General features: G+C 42.4%; 1 protein-coding gene across 1 annotated transcript; it reads right to left on the reverse strand.

The window, feature by feature from the left end:
• Positions 1 to 1540: 1540 nt before the first annotated feature.
• On the reverse strand, positions 1541 to 23515 carry IFNGR1 (interferon gamma receptor 1). Its single transcript, XM_003986606.5, has 7 exons — positions 23143 to 23515; positions 12685 to 12799; positions 11826 to 11989; positions 9835 to 10004; positions 7483 to 7669; positions 4633 to 4760; positions 1541 to 2678 (listed from the first exon to the last, which is right to left on the reverse strand). Exons 1-7 carry the CDS (start codon positions 23225 to 23227, stop codon positions 2118 to 2120), a joined length of 1410 nt encoding a protein of 469 aa, XP_003986655.1. The 5' UTR covers positions 23228 to 23515; the 3' UTR covers positions 1541 to 2117.
• Between the last annotated feature and the right edge of the window lie 100 nt (positions 23516 to 23615).

The raw sequence follows: 23615 nt of genomic DNA on the forward strand, positions 1-23615 counted from the left end.
CCCCTTACTTTGAAAAGATGGCTTTGCATGGGGTAGCTACGTGACAAGATACAGGTTCTTCTTCCTCTCTGAGCCTGTTTCTTCACTCATGAAACATGGGTAATATGGGATCTTAGTAATGAGATAGCACATGTGAAACACTCAGCATCGTGCCTGGCACGCAGTAAGGACTCAGTAAATGTCAGTTGTTGTTTGCTCCTCGGCTCCAAACGTCATGTGACAAGAGGCAGAGGCTGGTATGATACAGCTAAGGTTTAAGGCAAGCTGAGGCTAGGAAGAGGCAAAGAAGGATCTTCCCCTACAGCTTTCTGGAATAATCTCACCCTGCCTCTGAATAGTGAGAGTATAGACTTCATTTATACTTTGTTTGAGAGGGCACGAGCAGGGGGAAGGACAGAGAGGGAGAGAATCCCAAGCAAATTCCATGCTCAACAGAGCCCGACATGGGGCTCGATCCCACAACCCTGGGATGATGGCCTGAGCTGAAATCAAGAGTCAGACGCTTAACTAAGCCACCCAGGCACCCCTTCATCTGTACTTTTAAGTGAAGAGAAATATTTCTACATGGTTTGTTAATTTACTCAGAGAGGTGTATTTAAAAATTTTTTTGGGGGGGGGGTCAATTAATTCATTTGAATCTTAAAATTACTACCCTCTTAGAATTCCCAGGAACTCCTTGTGTAATATAGAAATCAACTCTTGGTTTGCCTCTTGCTGGGACGCTCTCTTCATACTACATGCTTCTGAGGGCTCCCACCCACCCCAATGGCTTTGACCACCATCGTTATGCTAGAGACCCCTCAATCTTAATACTCTACAAAAAAAATCTGCCTTTTTGTTTCTTCCCCAAAGAGCTTGGGACAGTGTTCTGTACATTGGATGCTAAATATTGAAATACAGACGTAGGGGGCGTCTGGGTGGTTCACTTGGTTAAGCGTCCCGACTTCAGCTCCAGGTCATGATCTCGCAGTTGGTGAGTTCGAGCCCCATGTCGGGCTCTGTGCTGACAGCTCAGGGTCTGGAGCCCTGCTTCAGATTCTGTGTCTCCCTCTCTCTGCCCCTCCCCCACTTGCACTTTGTCTCTCAAAAATAAACACTAAAAAAAAAATTAAAAAAAAAAAAAAGAAATCCAGACATAAAAGGACCATTCTTTTTTTTTTTTTTAATTTTTTTTTTCAACATTTATTTATTTTTGGGACAGAGAGAGACAGAGCATGAACGGGGGAGGGGCAGAGAGAGGGGGAGACACAGAATCGGAAACAGGCTCCAGGCTCTGAGCCATCAGCCCAGAGCCTGATGCAGGGCTCGAACTCACGGACCGCGAGATCGTGACCTAGCTGAAGTCAGACGCTTAACCGACTGCGCCACCCAGGCGCCCCAGAGGACCATTCTTAAAGATTAGATTATTTTAGGACTGCTTTGAAGATTAGATATGAATAATTACGAAACAATTCTATAGTCTTACTACGTGGAAACAAGCAAATGGATAAAAAAAATATCAGGTTAACTGCCTGAGTGCTTGAATAAATGAGTACAAAAATGAATTTTAAACATACTTTATTTACAAATATCTAAATACAACGTTCCATACAAAATATATACATGTGTCTATTTACATATTCTTTATGAAGTCTATTGACTTGAATTAGATTTTGAATTCACGTTTGGAAAACTTTCACAATTTCTTCTCAAAGTGAGCATTTAAAAATACTATGGACATAGACTTGCAAAAACAAATAACATGCTAAGGCACAGAAAAGGAAAACAAAACAAAACAAAACTAGTTTACAACTGGAAGTGATTAGAAAGGACCTGAGGCATCTCACGCACTGTCGTAGGAAGCAGGATTCTTAGCGTGTTCACTGATAATGCAAGCTGGATGGAAAAGTTCCTAATGTGACAACGGTTTGTTTCTTTACAGCTTCTGCAGTTTTCGGGCCAAATCTGACAGTGCCACAGAGGCTCTTTGCCCTTTATGTAAACCAAGATACTACTGTATTTGGTTAATGTCGACAAAGAAACGGCTTCTAAAATCATGATCTCTTCATGAAATCGAGGCAGAAAAGCCGTCTAGGGAAAAAGGTAGATCCTTCCGAGATGGCGCATCTTCTCTGATCTCAGGAAAACTCTTTGGAATCTGCTGTAAGTCTGTAACCGATCAAGGATTCCTTACCGCCTTCATCCACCAGCAGATCCACTAATACGTGCGGCTTGTCATAACCAAAGGAGGTGGTCGTGTTTCTCAGCATTACGGACTCCTGTTCCTCGGTCTTTATTTCAGGTTTACTACTTGGGGGAAATTCTGAGTCCGAGAAGCTCTGCGATTCCACAGTGCCGCTCTCGGAACCATTTCTGGAGTGATAGGAGTTTAAAGCGACAACACAGGTTTCAGACTGGTTACTATTTGAACGGACAGAACTCTCTCTCATTACCGGGGTCTGAGGGCTATCAGGAGCCATGTCAGAAATAGTCCCTTCAGGGGTCACCACTTGTAGTTCTTCGTGGTGTCCCATTTTTTCCAGACTGTCTTCAGCGGGCAGATCGGAAATTGTCGCTGGAGACAACTGCTCTTCCCAGACCATCTTCTCATTTTCTGAGACGATCGGTTGGTAGGTGATGGGTGATACACATTTTGATTCAGATTTTGTCTCCGAAGAGGCATTTTTCACCACAGAGAGCTAAGGGAAGAAAAATAAATGATGAAACATAATGAATTATTAAACTTAAGTGCACATCCTTAAAAAGAAATGCGCTAAGAGTAATGGTCAATGAAATATACCACCAAATGGTATGTTTATGGTAATAATATAATGGCATCTGGTGGTTGCCTTTTCTTGCTTTTTAATAAAATATACTATATTAAGATTAAGAAGAAGTTTTTAGAATTTTTAAAAAGTCATCCGCCATCCAACTAGTCCATGTTGCTTTTTCTATGTGACTTCACACGTATGCACATTACATCTATAGCTGGAGAATACCTACTTATAGAATATTCTCACTGTTCGCCTTCATAATTACAATTTTTATTATAATCTTCACTGCCTCCTGATTTCTCTATCCTGATTAACGTAATTTCTCTAATCGTAGATATTGAAGTGTTTCCTATTTTTATGATTTATGGAACGTGCTGAAGTGAATATTTTTACACACCTTTTTTTTATGAAGCAGCTTTATAAGAATAAATTCTTGGGGCGCCTGGGTGGCTCGGTCAGTTCAGTGTCCCGACTCTTGATTTTGGCTCAAGTCATGATCTTGTGGTTCATGGGAATGAGCCCCACGTTGGGCTCTGCACTGACAGCAAGGAGCCTGCTTGGGATTCTCTCCCTCTGTCTCTCTCTCTCTGCCCCTCCCCTGCTTGTGTGGGTACTCTCTCTCTCAAAATAATAAATAAACATTAAAAAAATAATAATAATTTCTTGAAGGTAGAATTACTAAGTCAAAGGCTGTGGCACGTTTATGACACTCCTACACCCTCTACCCATTATATGTTTACCTTCCCACCAGCGCTGGATTACTTTTCCCACTTTCCACCAGTTTACTACTGGTAGAACTACTGAATATTCAGGTTTATTTTTCCTTCTCTAGTGGGTGTAAAGTTGTGGACTGCAACGGTGCGTTCTACTTAACTACTTACTTACTTAGTATGGGCAAATACTAGAATTCACACATGAATTCTCTCCTGTTGAGAGAAAGGTGTTTTCAATACAAATTGAAAAGTCTCCTTTGCGTATCATGGATGTTGTTCCTGTTATATTTCATCCAAGTAGCTACGATCCTGTTACCTGTAAATGGGCTTTTCATTGCATAAAGGCTTTTATTTATTTTTGGAATGTTTATTTATTTTTGAGAGAAATAAATCATGTTTATTTTTGAATGTTTGTTTATTTATTTCCCACGAGGAGGGGAGGGGCAGAGAGAGAGAGGCAGAGAGAGAATCCCAAGCAGGCTCCACACTGTCTGCACGGAGCCTGACACAGGGCTCAGACCCACGAACCGTGAAATCATGACCTGAACCAAAGTCGGGACGTTCAACCAACTGCACCCAGGGCATCCAGGCGTCCACACAAAGGCTTTTAAATACTAGACATTAAAATGTGAAACTTCCAGTCTCATGTGTGACCGCCTTTTCTTCTACAGTCCAACCATAACAATAGTGTTACTGTATTTTGAGATTTTCAAACGCCATGCTTTCTTGATCCTGGGCTTTGGCACATACTGTCCCTCAGTACCTGCATAAACTCCTGTCTTTCCATCAAGATTGCTCAAGCCTCACCGCCTCTAGAAAGGCCACAATTAACCAGCACCCTCCAAAGGTGGATGAAGTCCTTGCTGGCCTGTATGGAAAGCTCTGTGTTTGAACACTGTTCACTCACTGAATACTTATCTTTTTCTCCCACTACTCTTGAAGCTCCTTAATAGACTTATCCAATCGTGTTCTTGTTTTGTGCATATACGAAAGCACACGATGTGTAGTAAAAATTATGGGGTTTTGGATGGGCGGTAGATTGAGTGATTGACGACAGGTGATAGGCTGCTGAACATCATTCTACTTAAAAAATTAAACAACTCTCAAAAAGGTCCAAGTTAACGTGTTAGTGTATACAACTAAAGAAAAATATTTAAATATTTTACCAGGGACTTTGGTAACATGATGGTTCTTCTCTTAAAGGGATTAATCTTCTTAGTGTAACAACATACAAATACCACGACGAGAACTACAAAAAGTAAGAGAACGGCAACAACTGGAACCCAAACAGAATCTAAAAAAAAAAGGGAAAAATCACAAATTAGAATTAAGATGGAATGCTGCTGTCTCTGTGAAATAGTTATAAAGCCTTAGTGCTCTGCCCGTCAGGTGATTAATATGGTCCGGACTGCAAAGAGCACTTGCCGTAGAAGTCAGGTGAGGTGACCAAAGACTCAGGAGCCTGTCCTAGAGACCAAGGTGATTCTTTCCAGCTCTGCGATTCTCCACTTTCTGCAACCATACCTTCGTGATGCAGAGTGGCTAGAACAGATTTTTCGTAACAGTTTTCTTGCTTTTTTATTTTTTAATCTCTTTTCACGTGTACTTTTTTTGGAGAGAGACGGACAGACAGACAGACAGACACAGAGAGTGAGCAGGGGGAGGGGCAGAGAGACAGGGAGACACAGAATTTGAAACAGACTCCAGGCTCTTGAAACAGACTCCAGGCTCTGAGCTGTCAGCACAGAGCCCGACGTGGGGCTTGAACCCACAAACTGAGAGATCATGACCTGAGCCGAAGTCAGACGTTTAACCGACTGAGCCACCCAGGTGCCCCTCATAACAGTTTTCTTCATGCCCTGAATATAGGGTGTTTCCAGAGTTACAGTTTTCTCTCCATTAACAAGGTAAAAGTTAGTTTAAAAATCGATCCCTTAAAAAATTCTGGCAATATCTATACCTTTTAAAATAACTGAATCCCACTCCTCAGAATTTTGTTACATTTTATATTCACTTCTAGATGGCAAGTACTTGTAAAGACACACAGACCCACACATAACACACACAGACAGGAGCTGTTGCGCAGGAACTAGGTGCCCTTCAACACAAACCAGAGACAATAACATACAATGGGAAAGATTTGTTTCAGAGCACATTTATAATCACTGCTGCGTATTCTGCTCTAATGCTGATTTTTATTTTCAAAGCACAATCTTCTGCGTTCTAGCTGCACAGTCCTCTCTTTCAAATGAACAGTCCTCTACAGATCACGGTGGTGTTTGACCTCTCTACCGGCATCTTATTACCTTTGATTTCTATTTCAAAGTTACCTTTTTGGAACAGCGACTTTGGAAATTGCTACTAAGGGAATGCTTGTATAACACATTTTATAGGATGTGGAAAAAACGAAGTTATTACAGCAGTAAAGATCAGATAATGACATAACTAACATCAGCGCTGTGTTTAGAAGCACAGTCCAGGCAGGCAGGGAAACTGAGCCACAGTGGTGCCACCATGTGGCCACCATGACAGCCCAGTTTATAAACCACATTTTTAAAAACTAAATCTAAGGCATCTGCATTATCTCGAATTTTGTGTGTTAGTAAGAACTTTATTTTTCAAAACAACACAATCCAAGAGAGTGTAAAATGCACTGCATTGCTTTAAGTCACCTATTTGAAACTCTTGTCCTAATGATCTAAAAGTTATCAATATTAGGGGCGCCTGGGTGGCTCAGTCGGTTGAGCATCTGACTTCGGCTCAGGTCACGATCTCAAGGTCCGTGAGTTCGAGCCCCACGTCAGGCTCTGGGCTGATGGCTCAGAGCCTGGAGCCTGCTTCCGATTCTGTGTCTCCCTCTCTCTCTGCCCCTCCCCCGTTCATGCTTTGTCTCTCTCTGTCTCAAAAATAAATAAATGTTAAAAAAAAAATTAAAAAAAAATAAATAAAAGTTATCAATATTAAATTTTAGGCCTTTGGTCTAGTTCTTCAGCCTAGATTCCCATTCTTCAAAAAGGTACTTGTAACAGAAAATTTTTGTTCCCAGGAGATATGTTCTAAAAACAGGCTGACAATCATATATACACAAAGACAGTTATCAAAGCATGATCTATCATAGAAAAAAATCTGTAAGTAATCTAAAAGTCCAAAATTGGGGAACATTAAATAGAATACACGTTCTACATGATGAAACAGTCTGAAGATATTAGAAAATAGAATTAATAAAGTATGTGAAATAAAATGGAAAAATACTTATAATAAATACTTAAAGCAGTACACAAAATTATATACACTATACAATATGATCACAGCTATGTAGAAAAAGAGAACAGGATGAGGAAAAAAAAACACCAGACTGTAACTGAATATTTGGATGATAGAACTATCGATAATTTTGTTTTCTTCTCGCTTTTTAGATTTTATAAATTACCCGTAATGAACATTTAAATTTCATAACTGCAAAGAACGGCCCTAATTTCAGCTAAGGTAGGTGCCCCTTGAGATTGTTAGTCCTAAAGTTCTATTATATGTACCCCCTCACACAAAGAAAGTATGATGAAATAAACTTATTTTTAAATAAACTTATCAATATTTATTTTTGGATATTAATTTCTAGTATTTATCCAGTTCACATCACATAAGCCAATGAATATTTTTGCTATTCAGTTTTTAAACTTGCCACCCCCACAAAGAACACTGTAATGGGTGCATAACACCTTGCCATGTGGAAATAGTTAAGCTGACTTCTGTCGCTACGTGTAATCCTGAAGTGCAGGCAGTTTTAGGTGTTGTATTTTTCTTTCCTAGGTCAAAAGGTCATCATGTGGCTTTCTTTAATCGGCCGTTTTATATCTTTTAATGCCTGAGAAATGAGCTTATTTGTACTTTTGAACTTCTCTGAGGAATGGAACCATTGCAGATTTTTAAACGAACAGAGATTTATTGAAACTGCCTCTTTTCAACACCTAGCTCACTCATCACTCCCTGTATTTAGGACAAAACCAGCAGAAACTTGCCTTCCATGTGTTTGCCATCCAAAGTGGTAACACAAAGTTCTTTGGACTGTTCAGTTGTAACAAGCCATGTGTCTGAGAATCCTTTTGTCCAAGCACAGTACTCAGAATCCAACGAGGACACTGGGACAGTTAGATAGCACTGAGTCTCATTGCAATTATCTTCCTCTACGTCCGTTTTATATGAGGTCTGCATAGGAACAAACGACAGTGAAAATGTGTGGCTTCTTTTATTCTGCAAAAACAAACAAAATCACCTACATTTACCTGATCAAACCCCTGAAGAGAATATATGGGATGAAAGTTGAACCATGTCTGAAAATAGCGTTGTGGATATCAAATAGTAAGTCAATTTTGTTGTTTCAACACAGCATTATGAAATATCTCCGGTAAAATGTTCTTTTTAGGGATCATACATTTTAAAACTCAAATAGCAAGAATGTTCACTGGTCGTCGTTAAACCAGCAAACGTTCATTAGTCCCATTCCAGTAGTGCTAGAAACAGGTGGGGAGAGCTATAAACCCATCTGTAGGAAAAATAAGAAAGGTATTTCGCAAAGACTGTAGCAGCTCTTGGCCGTGGTACACAGAAGGGACCGAGGCAGTCTCTGGCAGTTTACCATTCATTCCGCCAAAGTGTGCCCATCACCTGTGCCAGGTAGGGCCTGAAGACACGAAGGTAGGACAGCAGTACCTGACCTCAAACAACTTCCGCCAGAGCCGAAAGAAATGTGAGTGATGAGTAGTGCAAGGGGGACCGTTAATGGAACTGGATATCCAAACCACAGAGGAGCAAACAATCTTCTGTGTCGGAAAAGACTTCAAAGGGGAGATGAAATGCCAGCTGAACACTGGAAAATGAGTAGAAATTTGCCAAAGGTGAGTGGGTGGAGAAGGGCATTCCGTAAAGAGCACGGCACCCGCAGGGAACTAAGAACGCAACAGCAGTTCGCCAAAGCACAAATACAATTCGGGTGAGAAGGGACGGGGAGACAGAAAGCTGGAAAGGACGCAAGAGGCCAAATCACGAGGGTCTCGCAGGCCACGCCACGAGAGGGAATTCAGGCCTTAACTGCGTAGCTGGTGGGGATTTGCTAAAGGGTTTCAGGCGGTGAAGTACTATGGTTAGATGTGCACGTCAAGAGGACAACTCTGCTAAGCATCTAGAGTCAAGTTTTAAAAATCTAAGTCTGATGTCACTCCTCCCGCTTAAATCTTCCCAGAGGCACAACACCTCAGTCAGAATAAAAGTCAAATCCTTCCAGTGCCCCACCGGATGTGGCCCCCCCAGTGACCTCTGACCTCATCCGCTCCCGGGCTCTGCTGAGTCCCGCTGCTCTGCCCAGTGTGCTTTTGCCAGATTCTCTGCCTGAAACATTCTCCCCAGACGTGCCCGTGGAGCTCACCTCCTAACCTTCCCCAGCACTGGCCGCAGTAACACCTTCCCTGCTCCAACCACCCTACCGAAGACACAAGCGCCCCCAACACTGCTGCCCATCTCCCCCCTCCCTGCTTTGTTTCTCTGCTTCGCGCATCACCGGAGGTTTGTCTAGAACACGCAGAGCATGTGCTTAACAAACACTATTAAATAAAGCAGCGGCAGTGCCGTGGAGAATGGATGGACTAGCACAATTCCAGTCCAGGCGTGGGCTGCACACCGGTGCCAGAACGCAAGTACATCCCCACCGCAGTACTGCTACTTTTTCTTTCCAAAACAGTGATTTCCGATCACAGCTTCATGTTACGTTACATCACTACCAATGCGGAAGGAAAGATTAAAATGATCCTCACTTTGCCAGGGAAGAAATAAACAGGTTTAAGATCCTCAAACAGGACCATGCTGTTAAATGAGGCAAAGACACCAGTGCTAGTGATGAACTCCAAGCCAGTTCCCTCCACCAGCACTCGTTTAGGTCGTGTTTCTTTTCTTTTCTTTTCTTTTCTTTTCTTTTCTTTTCTTTTCTTTTCTTTTCTTTTTTCTTTTTTAACATTTATTTATTTATTTTTGAGAGAGAGAGAGAGACAGAGCACAAGAGGGGGATGGGCAGAGGGAGAAGGAAACACAGAATCCAAAGCAGGTTCCAGGCTCCGAGCTGTCAGTAGAGCCTGATGCGGGGCTTGAACTCACAAACTGTGAGATCATGACCTGAGCCGAAGTCAGATGCTCAACCAACTGAGCCACGCAGGCGCCCCTAGGTCGTGTTTCTTAACAAAACCTATGGTAAGGTCTATGATCCGTAAGTCTTGTCTGAATGTTCATAAGCATTCTACTATTGATACACTACATGCGGAAACAACTTCGTGTGAGCAACAGAAAACCTGCCATTTTGGAAAAGATGAAATGGAAACACATACCTCATTTCCATTTATTCTCAGATGCACCTCGTACTTGAATGAGTAACAATTTTCTTCACCATATATGGCTACTGGCTCCATTCCACTTATAATAGCTAAAGGGTGAAATATGTCAATAATGATGTGTTTTTCCATGTTTCTGATGCCCAGTTCAGGTGGTCCAATTTTCCCTGTGGTTGGGGGAGGGGGGGCAGGGACAAAAAAAAAATGCAGAATTAGTATTCCCCTGGAACTTTATAATACATTGCATAAAACTGCCAAAATCAATCAACCTACTCTTTCTGTTGTTGTTCTAAAGCAGGATCATGTTTAAACCATTCCACAAAGATCTAGATGATATTCTATATGTTCTTAATAAAGGGGCGCCTGGGTGGCTCAGTTGGTTAAGCATCCGATCTTGGCTCAGGTCATGGTATCTCACAGTCTGTGGGTTCAAGCCCCACGTCAGGCCCTGTGCTGACAGCTCAGAGCCTGGAGCCTGCTTCGAATTCTGTGTCTCCCTCTCTCTCTGCCCCTCCCCTGCTTGTTCTCTCTTTCTAAAATAAATAAACACTTTTAAAAAATAATTTAAAAAAATGAATGTTCTTAATAAATGTTTAATTAATCTCAAGCAGGAAGTATTCTTATCTAACCTAAACTTCTCTGTAGCAGTTTAAATTCTAGTCCTAAAGGAAAACAAACAGTTGGGTCATGAGCTCTGGTCCTGAGTTCTGGTAAAAAAAAAAAAACAAAAAAAAACAAAAAAAAACAAAAAAAAAAACCTTACCATAATAGAAGCTCTGTTAAGTTATTTTTCCTTTTCCTTTGGTTCTGGTAGATTAAAAAGGAAACCTGTTCTCTAAAAAATGTTTCAGAAAAGGCATTTTAGTTACCTTTGAACACTCACTGAAACTCTTTGTACCTCCAACACCTATAGATGTCTGGCATGAGGCTCTTATAAAAGTTTGCTAAATAGATTCAATTTTTAGAGCGAAAATCAAAACCAGATATTTATTCACTTCACAAATATTTATTATGTGTCCCTGATGCTTGAGACTTTGCTGGTGAGCCATTTACCTATTCTTCACATATTTATTGCACACTTACCATGTACCAGGCAGGTTTATTTTTATCTTCAGGGCCTGGCATATTTTCTAGCACATAGTGTGCCCTTGATAAATCTGTGTGGGAAAAATCTGATATACAGATGGGCACAGTTCACAGATAACAAAGGCACGGACTCGAGGGGATAAAATTATTTCAAGGGCAAGTGGAGGAAGGGCCAATGGAAGAGACTGGGTAGGCACAGCTGAAGCGTAGGAGCAGAATCAAGGCCATAGTGGAAGGAAAGACACGTGGCAACTGAAGAAGGGAGAGAAGTTGAATGGCAAGGCACAAGGGCATAGAAGACTAGGGAGGAGTCACATGATTGATCACTTCTTTACCCACAAGTGAGGGTAGGGGAGCTACAGGTAGGATTTCAATCAGAAAAGAGGAATTGGTGCTGAAGATTCTGGAGCTTAAAGTCATAACTCAGATCAGGTATGCCATGGGGATGCGATGCTGGCAGGAGAAAGGGCTGACAATCACTGGGGTTGAGGAGACTGCAGAAATCTAAAATTTCTTAATGTATTAAGTTGGTATATAAAATTCCCAAGGGCCTTGGGGACTGGGCACACGGAGGAAGAACGAGAGCAGGTGCCCCTGGCCTCGGTAAGTGTAACCAAGCAAGGAGCGTTGGAGGAGGGGAGCGGGGGAGGCCGGTGCAGAGCCCAGCAGGGCAGCACCAATCAGTGTTTACAGGGAGTAGAAATGCAATGGTTTAGACGGGGCAAAGTGATGGGCACCTCTCAGCCCTATTTTGCGGAGCTCAGGGAAAGAGGAAGATACAAACTCCCTAAATTCTTCCAAAGGTTTCCTGGGCATTGTGATAATTTTTAGCAAGTGCTAATAAAAGCAAATATGTACAGAAGACGTGTGTCAGTATTTTCAAATTTCAAAATTCTACTCACCTTGTTTACACAAAATAAATTCTTTGGACTCTGCATAGGCTGATTCTTTTTGTCCAAGTCTAGCTTTAATTCTGGCCCAGAGAGAAAGTGATGGATCGGTAATTGCGGAAAAGATATTACAAGAATGATGAGAGGTATTGCAGGCATCAACCCAGATTGCCTCCCTAAAATGAAGACGAGTAAAGAAACAAGGATAACTTTTGTTAATCTGTACACTTCAATCATCTCTGTCTGTGCTTTGCTTTTCACTCACAGCATGGAGCTGGTAGCTGGTCGAAAGAGCTAAGAACAGGACGGAGAAGCCAGACAAAGGAGGAAGCCCTTACCCTGGTTAGAAGTCCTATAAATTCCTTTACAATAAACAGGCTCAATTCAAAATACAACACCTGAACAAAGTACATTCCATATGTAATTGTAAAAAATCTGGTCTTTAAATAATTCTAGATTCTATTAACATCGATAATCATTACTTGATTGCAGAACCTAACACATTACAAAGACTTAACAGGAACCCCTAAAATTGTTCTGAAATTCTCATCTTTCTGCTAAACAACACATACACTATGGCAAGTAAGATGACCTCACTTTTAATACGAATTCTAAGCTTTATTTGTCATGCCTTGAAAAATTCTGAAAGTTGCTGAGACTCCTCTACTTGAATTTGACAGGAAGAAGAACTAAAAGGCAGGAAGTCTTGTGAAAATAACTAATTTGTGTCCTTAGAGCTTCTGGAAGTCTACAAGCAGTTTAGGAAGTTCTGCCACATGGGAAAGGAAGATGATGGGGCAAAACACAGTCATGGAAAGTACAAAGACCTAGGCAAAGTAGAATAAAAAGGATGAAAAGAGTTAACACTTACCCATAGTTCTTTACTTGTACGATAAAAACAGGGGTCTGTGACATGGTCGGGTAGTCCCAAGATAGGACACTATTAAAGTTATAGGCCTTAATTTCAATATTCGTTGGTTTTGGCACTGTAAGAGATTCAAAAAGTAAAATGGGCAATTGTAAGAAACTAACATTAACATTAGAAAACCTCACAAAGAGCCATGGTAGCCGAATACGTATTTTGAAGAAAGGTAGAATTTGCCAGAACAGACTATACAATTATTTAATTGAGATGTATAAAAATTAATTTTATTGGAAAATGTATAGAGTTCTGATTCACTTTAAATTACTGAAACAACACTGGGACACATGGGAAATACAAGTATCGTAAAGGCCATAAATTCTTCTCATGTTTCGGGAGTTTTTATGAACAGATGCGCTACCTGTTGTAATAATAATCCTGAATTCGTTTAATCACTAGCATTTCCTATATTTGATACCACAGATTGGCCTTCAATGTCTAGAGAGCTGGCTATCCCAAGCGATGGCCAATTTCAGTCTAAAATACCACCCGGGCTCTCAACTCTCTACTCGGTATCGTTACACACGTTCAGCACCTCGTCTCTAGCCCAGGAATAGCAGCCTAATAACGGCCTGAAGGAGCCATCCACCACTTGAGTTTCACTAACATTTTGCTCTCTGGGGTGTGCAGGGCTTTTCACAAAACACGCCCAATATTTCTTCTCCCTTTTGCTCTTTTAAACCATTTTAGAAAGGGTTTGCTAACATGGGAGTCCCATGAGAGAACAGGCAGAAGTCACTTTAACATCTTGTTACTATTTATGAAAAGCAGCCACGTATTCCCCCCTGCTCAGTGTAGACGGCTGTTGTCTATCACCCCTTGGAAAACAAACATACACATACATCTCCTCCCTTCCTCCTTTTCTTTCTCCTTCTTTCTCTCCCATCCTTCCCTTCTTTATGAGCGAACGTGAAGATACAGAGTTGGTGATACGACCTCAATTTTAAGATTATTCAATCCTACCTATCTGAAAACCATTAAACATAATATAATTACAATTAAAATAAATGAATAGCAATGTGGTCAGTGCAGTGGCTTACAAACATAAGTCATCATCAGCCTCAAAAATTCTAAGAGAGGGGAGCCTGGGTGGCCCAGTCAGTTAAGCGTCCAACTCCTGATAACAGCTCAGGTCTTGATCTCAGGGTCATGAGTTCAAGCCCTACACTGGGCTCTGCGTTGAGCATGGAGCCTACTTAAAAAAAAAAAAAATCTGAGAGCTAAAGTGTTTTTTTTTTTTTTAAAGGTACTCCAGTTGATAATGATGATTATTTAGGGTTGTATAAAGTGGATGGGGCTCCAATAAGAAAAATACTCCCTGGGCTGGACATTAGGAAGTGTGGGTTCTTTCTTCGCTATACTGCTAGTCATTTCAGATTTCCTGATCTGTCACGTGAGGTGTTAATTTCACATATATAAAGTATTTCCTTACTATTAAAGGAAACACCTCCTAGATTTTTTCCCAAAGCAAAAATTCCAATATTCAAATCCAAGCTGGTGCATTGTTTTAATTTCCAATTATTTCACACTCGTATTATCTTTTTTTAAAATCTTTATTTATTTTTGAGAGAGAGACAGAGTGTGAGCAGGGGATGAGCAGAGAGAGAGAGGGAGACACAGAATCCAAAGCAGGCTCCAGGCCCTGAGCTGGCAGCACAGAGCCCGACATGGGGCTTGAACCCACGAACCGCAAGATCATGACCTGAGCCAAAGTCAGATGCCCAACCGACCAAGCCACCCAGGCGCCCCTCACACTTGTATTACCTTTTTAAAGCAGAACACGGATCAAGAATTATTTAGGTAAAAAATACAGACTTATGGGCAATTAAATTCTAAGGTCTTTCCCCCCCCCCCCCCCCCCCTTTCTGGCTATTTTCTTCCTTGATATCAGTGGTTTTCAACAAGAGATGATTTTTTTTGTCCCCGAAGGGACATTTGGCACTGTCTGGAGACATTTTTGGTTCTCACTCCTGGGTGTAGTGGTAGGGTACTCGTAATTTTTTTTTAGTATTTAGGAGGAAAAACTAATTTAAAAACAGAATTTTTTTGATACTCCAATATATTTTTCATGGCTTCTCCCGCAATGAATAGCTTTGATTACTGCCAAAATGTCTAACTTCCATATTACTTATTAGGCAGTGTGACAATCTGTGCCAAAAGGTCGAGATTACGAAGCTGGGAGGATGTCTCACAGATTCAGATACTACATGCTTATCCTGCGTATGCGCTTTCTGCAGCCTGTGATCAGACACCTGCAAGTTTTCCATTTGCTCTTCCTGAAATACAGCGGACAGCTGTTGGTACCTATCATCTTTGGTTCTCTAAGCAATTTCCTTGCAGGTGAGCCAGAAAGCACTGGCCTTGCCAGATCTGGCCCTGGTTCTTCTCTTTTGCTTTTTGGTAGAGCAACCATGACCCTACTTAGCAGGGGGTACCGAAGCTTTCTTTTTCTAGGTTTTTAGAAATGTTTTTATATGCTTGCACCTTAATTCACGAAACGACCTAGTCTCAAACAGTTTATAATCTGTGGTTGAGAAGGAAATACAAGGCACTCCCCGCCCCAGGTTCAAGTCAACATTAATATCAAATAATATCCACACATATACACCTAATTTTCAACCTAAGATAGGTACTGGATGCTAAGAAAACTCATAATGAATCTGAAATTCTCTCAGAAGCCATTTCTTAATTTCCGCCTCCTTTGCCTCTCCAGAGGCTGAGAATTTTCAAACCACCAGGTTCTGGTTCTTATTAACAGTCATTCTCCTGACTACTCTCTCTAGTCCTGCATTTTACTCTAAGAAGCAAGAAGAAACCACGTGGCACCTTCAGCACTGCTCGGAGACCTCCCCGCCAGGTCGTGCCGGGCACCAGGCACATTTCCTATTCTATAGACTCCCTGTTCCTGAAAGCCCACAGCGTGGCTAAGCTTTCTGCCTCTGGTAACTAGGACCTGACTTCCTCCAGTTTCCAGTAAAAGTGAGTTCTTCACTGCCTTTTGAATCTCTTAAAAAAAAAAAAATATGCCCAATAGGAATGACTTTTAAATTGTATAGACTCCAACTGAGATTCCTGTATTTGAGAAACAGGCATATAGAAGCCAACCTATATAAGAGTATTAAGTAAAGTGCATTTATATTTAAGAAGTTACTGAATCATAATTATAAAACCACACAGAACAGTGGACGTGTATATCAGATTAGTTTTTAATGTGAATCAAATGAGGTTTCCCATAATTTAAGCAGAAGCTTGCCCTGGTTGGACTAGAACAAGGGCTTAAGTCACAGCTTTCAAAGCAATCAAGACAGGCAGGTGGTGGAAGGAGGAGGGTCCAATGGATTGTAACAGACAGGCATTACCATTATAGTAAAGGAGAAACTCGGAAGTAACCTGTGGTTTTAATGCTACCAGAAGAGAAACCGTGTGGTTATTACACATCTGCCTTTGTCATTATTTGCCAAACTTGTACGGTAAACAGCCATGAGTAGTTTTCTCATTGTTTCAGAATTTTGTGACCTAAAGTTTAAACTGTTATACATTCAAATTAAAATAATGAAGGCTTACAGCAAATTTCTATTCATAAGAAATTTACCTTCTATCAATAAAAATGTGTGGAGAAACAGCAAGAGGATTATCTATAGAGTTTAGGGAAAGATGCTACTAGAGTATCTAATGAAGTTAAATAATGTTACGGATTTCTCCATCTCTGGAAAATGCCCAACTAGCTTTCTGGGACTCCGGTTGTTTTTGGAAATGGATTCAGTTATTTGATACATTGTGTCTACAAACAACCCAGAATAAACTTCAGCTGTTTTAAAATCTGCTTCCCAGGATGCCTCTTAGGGGATTTAACAAAACTAAACAGAGGAAAGAAGAATCAGTTCTTTATCACACTGGGGGGGGGGGGGAAGGGAGAGTTCTGGTTATAATCAACTGTTTCCTCTTGATAAACTGGGAGAGACAGGATATGGAAAAAGAGCAAGAGGAGGACAGAAAAACTGACGGAGATCAGCACGTGAGGGAGCAGCGCCACAAAACAGGGCAATGGGGATGTCACCGAAGACCAAAAGCCAGAACGGCTCTGTTCTAATTGCTGGGGACAGCAGCAGAGGGGAAGCAGGGAACGACAGACATCTCCAGGTCTCTTCTGCGTGGATGCTAACCGGAGCACAGGCTGCACCTGGCCCCCCCCCCATTCCATAACCACCAACAGCATCTGCACCGTGGCTGAAAAAGCGACAGCCACAGGAGCTCTTCACCGATGTGAACACAGCAGCAAAGACTATAAAAGACGGGCACATCTAAGGCAGAACAGAGCTCTGCAGTCTGAAGACATCCGTTTGACAATCTGCCTGCCAACCTCTCTACGGGAAGGACACGCTGAGAAGCATAAAGAAAGATACAGGGGTCAGGAATTAAATTGTTTTGGGGGATTCTACGCCATCTGACACTACAGGTCAAACACAAATGCTCCAGATGAAAGCATCCAGACCCTTCTGTGAATGAACAACTGTCAGAGGAAAGTTCTAACACTTTCCCCAAATGAAAGATGCAGGGCCACCTGCATGTTTTTACATGCAGGGGTCTTACATGCATGTAAGATGTTTTTACAAAGGGTTCTTCTTTCATTGCAAACTGAAAAATGACATGAGAAATTCAGGGGAAAAAAGTGAAAAATACCAAATCAAGACTTATGAATTTCTTTTCCAGAATATATTATGATTACCTCCTGAAAGCTTGTATAGAGCTGACAAAATAGCTATTTTCTTTTTCTTTTTAAATTTTTTTCCTTTTTTTGAGAGAGAGAGTACACACAAGCAGGGGAAAGGGGCAGAGGGAGAGATAGAATCTTAAGCAGGCTCCATGCCGAGCATGGAGCCTGACGCAGGGCTCAAGCCCATGACCCCAGGATCAGAACCTGAGTAGAAATCAAGAATCGGACGCTCAACCAATGAAGCCGCCCAGGCACCCCAAAATGGCTATTTTCTTAATGCCTTCCAAAATTTTCTCTTAGCAAATAACAGCATCCTCTAGATTTTTTTTTTTTTAATTTTCTTTTAATGCTTATTTATTTCCGGGAGAGAGAGAGAGAGAGAGAGAGAGGGAGCGAGCATGAGTGGGGGAGGGGCAGCGAGAGAGGGAGACACAGAATCCAAAGCAGGCTTCAGGCTGTGAGCTGTCAGCACAGAGCCCGATGCGGGGCTCGAACCCACGAGCTGTGAGATCAGGACCTGAGCCGAAGTCGGACACCTAACCGACTGAGCCACCCAGCTGCCCAAGCAGCAGCCTCTAGGTTTAAAAATAAAGACATTTTAAGAATTCTTGCACATGTTTCTTGCACATGTTTCAAGTGTTCATAAAAGTTTTGTACATGAAAATACATTTTTTTAATTCAAACATTTCAGTCTTTTCGGGCTTTGAATCATCCATCACTTTGTGAAACAAATACAAAAACAGTCTGTTTTCTGCTTCTGTTGCTTTCTTATACCTTCGGAAAAAAAGTGTCAGAGCTAAGGGTTCAAATAATAAAATAATTATTGTCCATAATAAAATTACTACTCTCTACAAAATAGTTCCTCAGCTGGATCAATACGATCAATACTCTTAATATCTCTGCAGTCTGCTCGTCTTCCTGTGTGTCTTCCGGATCTGGTTTTATCATTCACTCTTTCTTAAGCTGTGGAACCGAGAATACGACAGACATGAATGAAATACTATTCTTCCTCTTCTTCTTAAACAGATGGACATATCAACTAGTGGCTTGTGCTGAATTTATAATTACCCCAAATCCCCCCAGATCTTTTACTCAAACCACCACCCAGTTAGTGCTTATCCAATAAACATCTGCTCAGCCACTTTCTGACCTGAAATGCAGGATTTTACACAGGCTCCCATTTATTCGGTTCCATCTAGAACAAGTGAGCGGCTGAGCCTATTTTAAATTTCTCATAGTTGAAATGGATGAGTTTGGTTTATTTCTTTATTTTTTAAATTTAATTTTATATAATTTTTTTTTTTTTTTTTTTTTTTTTAGGTAGGCTTCACACCCAGTCCAGAGCCCAACACAGGGCTTGAACCCATAACCCTGAGATCAAAACCTGAGCTGAGATCAAGAGTCGGATGTGCTCCACTTTATTATGCATTGTCTTAGTTAACCCACACAAACCATTGTACAAGGGAGTTGAGATAATTACACATATTTTTACCAATGAAAGAACAAAGGCTTAGAGAAGCTACTTAAAGGCAAGACAGTCTGTCAAGTTTTGCTGGTTTTAGTTAAGAAAAGCTACTGAAGCATCATGTTTGTCACAGTTGAATAAAATAAGAAAATGACCTCCATATATAAACTGGAATTGGAGATGATCATTTGCTGATGACTTCACAAGCATCTAATTCAAGTAGTTTTACCTGATTTATCATACTACCACAATTATATGACGGCCACTGTGAAATCTGAACCATGTAATGAAAGGAAATAATTTCTTTGGAACGGACACGACTGAATGGGTATCTACCGTTCTGATTACTATGTGTTGGGATAACCCAACATAAAGGGACTCCCGTAGTAAGAAAACTGTAAGCAAACGGATTCCTTCCTGTCAGGAATTCATTTAATTCTGGTTCAATTCTCCTTCTGTTTCTCTGTCCACTTAAAATGGAACCATTAAGACATTGGTCTAGTTCCTATAATAACAAGGTGCTGCTACACTGTATTAGATAGCTTGAGGTTTTCCTAGATATAGAACCAAACTGTGGACCTTTCAAAGTCCATTCGGATCATGTTTCAGAATAAGCTGAAAAAGAAAACTATTAGCCTGTTCAATAAATATAATTAAAATGCACTGTCGTAAGTATTCTGAATTTCTGAAAGAAGTAAAAATAGGATCCAAAGAAAATCAGGAAAAATTCAAGCACACCCAGAACATTATCCTCAAGTCAGAAAAGAGGCTTTCTCTACTTTATCAGTGGAGAAGGTAAGTTAAGAGCCCTATATCTGTGCGGAAGTACAGTGTGCTCTTTAGGTAATACCCAGAGTGGAAGAGAAAACTCTAAGAAGGGAGAGATGATTCACTTCAAAATATATATACTACTTTTATAGGTAAAACCATATGAAAAGCAAAACACCACTGATTATTAGACAGCACACATGGGTTCATTCTCCCTATCCATTCCCTAAGAAATATTAACAAAAGCCCATAACTGTAACACAGTACATTCCCAACCACTTAGATTTTGCAGAGACTGGCTGTATTCTCTTGCCTGCCTTCCTGTTCCTGCCAGATTCCCTCATCTGAGATGAACTACTAAATATACCAGTGAAACTCAACGCTATAAGAGTTTACACACTGAGTGTGTATTAAGTGTCAGGCACTGGTGAGCCAAGAAAGCTAGCCAAGAGCCAGAAGTAGGTTGTCCTAATGGGTTTTCCTCCTAATCTCTGGAGACTTTACATTTTATTTTATTTTTTATTTTTTATTTTTTTTGAGACTTTACATTTTAAACTAACTTTAAAAGCCTAGGGAACACAGCACAAACTAGAGAAATACACTGTAAAAATCTAGGCAAATGTATTGAAAATGCACTGAAAAAAGGAGGGTTGGGTGGGGGGGGGGGTCACTCGCTCTTGTGTTTACAAAATGCTGGGGTACAGAAGGCCATAGGAGTAGATGTTCCTATGGGAGCAGACAGGCGATACTCCCAGGGCTGGCTTCAAGGATATGCAAATTGTGTAATCACAAGGGGGCCCACATTGTTCTAGATGTTGGAATACAAAAAATGGGAGTTATTCGGTTTCTGCTTTTGAGGATCATGATTATACAGCTAACAGCAAGTGCTAGGCGCTGTTGTTAACTTCTCATCCCATCCCGTTTTCACGACAACCATACGATGTAGGTGCTATTGGCATCTCCATTTATGGATGAGAAATCAAGGCACAAAGAGGCCTGCCCCACTTGTAGAGAGGTCACTGGTACTCAGCAGGGAGCTTGGCAGCTGGGCTCCAGAGTCCAAGTTCTTAACCACTCTGCAAACTGCCATTACCTAGGGCAGCTTCCTTGTCTACAAGGACAGTTGCCATACATTGCGGTAAGAGCCTGGACTTTCACACAAGCTACTGGAAAGCAAGATAGGCTGGCTCAGGAGGGGCCATACTCAGACAGGTGTGGCACATAGTTTAATGCTCCACCTACATCAGGAACCCTAGATACCCTCTTCCTCTCTTCCCACACCCAAACACCGACTCCTGCTGACTCTGACTTTTAAATGTTTTTCAAGCTGTCATCTCTTCTCCATTTAAACTGCCATTTTCATCAATTCCTCCCGACTTAAGCAGCGGCATAACTGGCCTCCCTCTTTTGGGTCTACCCCCAAACTACTGTGTAAGATGAACGGTCTTTCTAAATGGCTTCACTGATCCTGCATAAAATCATTTGTCTTCTTAAAATCCAGTGACTGCCCACCAACTTGAGCAAGGTATAGTGAGTGAGCATATTATTTTGTTGGCTCAGCACCAGTACTCCCTTCAGGGACATTATTTCTCTTCTGGCAACTCCCCTACCACCAGCCTCTGTAACATGGTCCTTCCCATGCCAGCTGGTGGCTGACCCAACCAAGCTGGGCAAATCAGAGCCTTCCCCTGGGATTCTGTCAGAACGGTGGAGGCTGCAAGATGTCAAAACCCAAAAGCTGTCAACATCCATGGTTCCTGCCAAGTAGGAAAAGGTACCCACATCCAGAGTCAATAATAAGCAAAAGAGTGTCTTGGCACTTTTGACTGACTGGTTCAGCTCTCTGAGGCCCAGATGGCACCTACACCTTTCTAACTGTTGCTTGGATTCTCTAAGCCAATAAATTCTTCTTTTTGCCTAGGTTAGCCAATGCTATGTTGCTGTCTCTTAGACGTGACAATGCACTTCATTAACTGGTTCCTACCTCTCTCCCTATCTTAACTTCCCTTGTATCCTCACACACCTATTCTACAGTGATAACCCTTAGTATTCCACTAATTCAACATGCTGTTTCACACTTCTCCCTCTGCACACACAAGTCTCTCTCTACCTCCAGCTCCAGCTTCAACTCTGGGGTGATGTTTCTCTGGGAAGTCCTCCCTGAATCCCCTCGTCAGAGTCCGGTACCTCTATCTTGCTTTCCAGTGGCTTGTGTGAAAGTCCAGGCTCTTACCACAATATATGGCAACTGTCCTTGTAGACAACGAAGCTGCCCTAGATAATGGCAGTTTGCACAGTGGTTAAGAACTTGGACTCTGGAGCCCAGCTGCCAAGCTCCCTACTGAGTACCAGTGACCTCTCTACAAGTGGGGCAGGCCTCTTTGTGCCTTGATTTCTCATCCATAAATGGAGATGCCAATAGCACCTACTTCATATGGTTGTCGTGAAAACGGGATGGGATGAGAAGTTATCAGTGTGTACCCAGCACTTACTGTTAGCTATCTAATCATGATCCTCGAAAATAGAAACCGAGTAACTCCCATTTTTGTATTGACAACGTCTGGAACAATACCTGTCCCAAGGAATGACTAATTGCTTGTTTGTGTGACTCTTATAGAGCAGTCCAAAGGACAGCTGGATACGAATACAGCACACCTAACAGGAGCTCACAGAGGAAGTCATAATACAGAGGTTTGGACCCAGAGTTTGGCCAACGGTGCAGGAGGGTGGGTCTCCTTGACCCCTTCCAGGCAGCTGCTAACTGTGGGCACTGAACAGACACTCAAGACTGATGGGGTTTCTGATATTTTAGATTTAACCCCGTTGCAGGAAAGATTCGCTGATTTCACTGGAGTTCCTAATCACCATTACGCCGAGCTTTGGAAAGCGTATTCCCAGCACTTATTTCCGGAGAAATCTCAGCGAGCAGGAGGAAAAAAAAAATGCTCGGAGGAACTAAGCTAAGTGAAGAGACGCACAGCCTGACAAATCCGCTCCTGAATTCACGCACTACACAACTTCCAGACTTAGATGTAAGATGGCCAGTCGATGCCACTTAATGATTCTCAGTTGGAGAAAGAACAATTCTCTCTTAAGGATTTTGGGTCCACCCTAAGGATATTTAAGTCATGAGCGCTGGCCACCGTCTACAAAATGCTGATCGGGAAACTCACTTATTTGAAAATGACTTAAAAGAACTGGAGGACCGAGAGGCGAGTTTTGTCATTTCGGCAACAACGGAAGAGGAGAGAAAAAGGGAACTTAAGTCCGCGGACGGCGCAGACCTGCGTGGCCTTCCCGGCGGTCGCGAAGACGTTCCGGGGCGACCGGGAACCCGGTGCGAGGTCTGAGGCTAAGTAGGACGCGGCCGCGCGGGGCGTGCTTCCAGATTCCTTAGTCCGGTCCCCTCCGCCCCCCCCCCCCCCCGCCACCGGCCGCCGCCCTGCCGAGAGCTACATACCCGAAGACAGCTCCAGATCCGCGGCGTTAATCTCAGCCCTACTCCCGACCTGGAAGACGAGGACGAGCAGAAGGAGGAGAGCCATGCTGCCCGGGGGTGCCTCGAGGTGCGGCCCTGAGAATAGGGCGTCCAGCCTGCAAGCCGACCCCCGCGTCACTTCCGGACCAGAGGACCAACACTCCAAGGGGAGGACGGACCCGCAAGCAGTGGAGGAGCCAGAGTGGAGAGGCGGGGCCAGAGCACGAAGGCGGGGCCCCGGGGGGCGGGGAGACCAGGAGTGGGCCAGGCAGCGGGATAGGGCGGGAAGGCGGGACTGGGGCGGGGAAACTGGGCCATGGGAAGGGAGGCGGAGCCAGGGAGGGGATGCCCGGCGTGGACTGGGCAGCGGGATAGAGCGGGGAAGCCGGGCGTGGGCGGGGCAGTGGGGGATGGGGCGGGGAGTAGGAGGCAGGGTAGGGAAGCGGGAGGCGGGG

Source organism: Felis catus, chromosome B2 (genome assembly GCF_018350175.1).
Source record: "Felis catus isolate Fca126 chromosome B2, F.catus_Fca126_mat1.0, whole genome shotgun sequence".
Classification (NCBI taxonomy): domain Eukaryota; kingdom Metazoa; phylum Chordata; class Mammalia; order Carnivora; family Felidae; genus Felis; species Felis catus.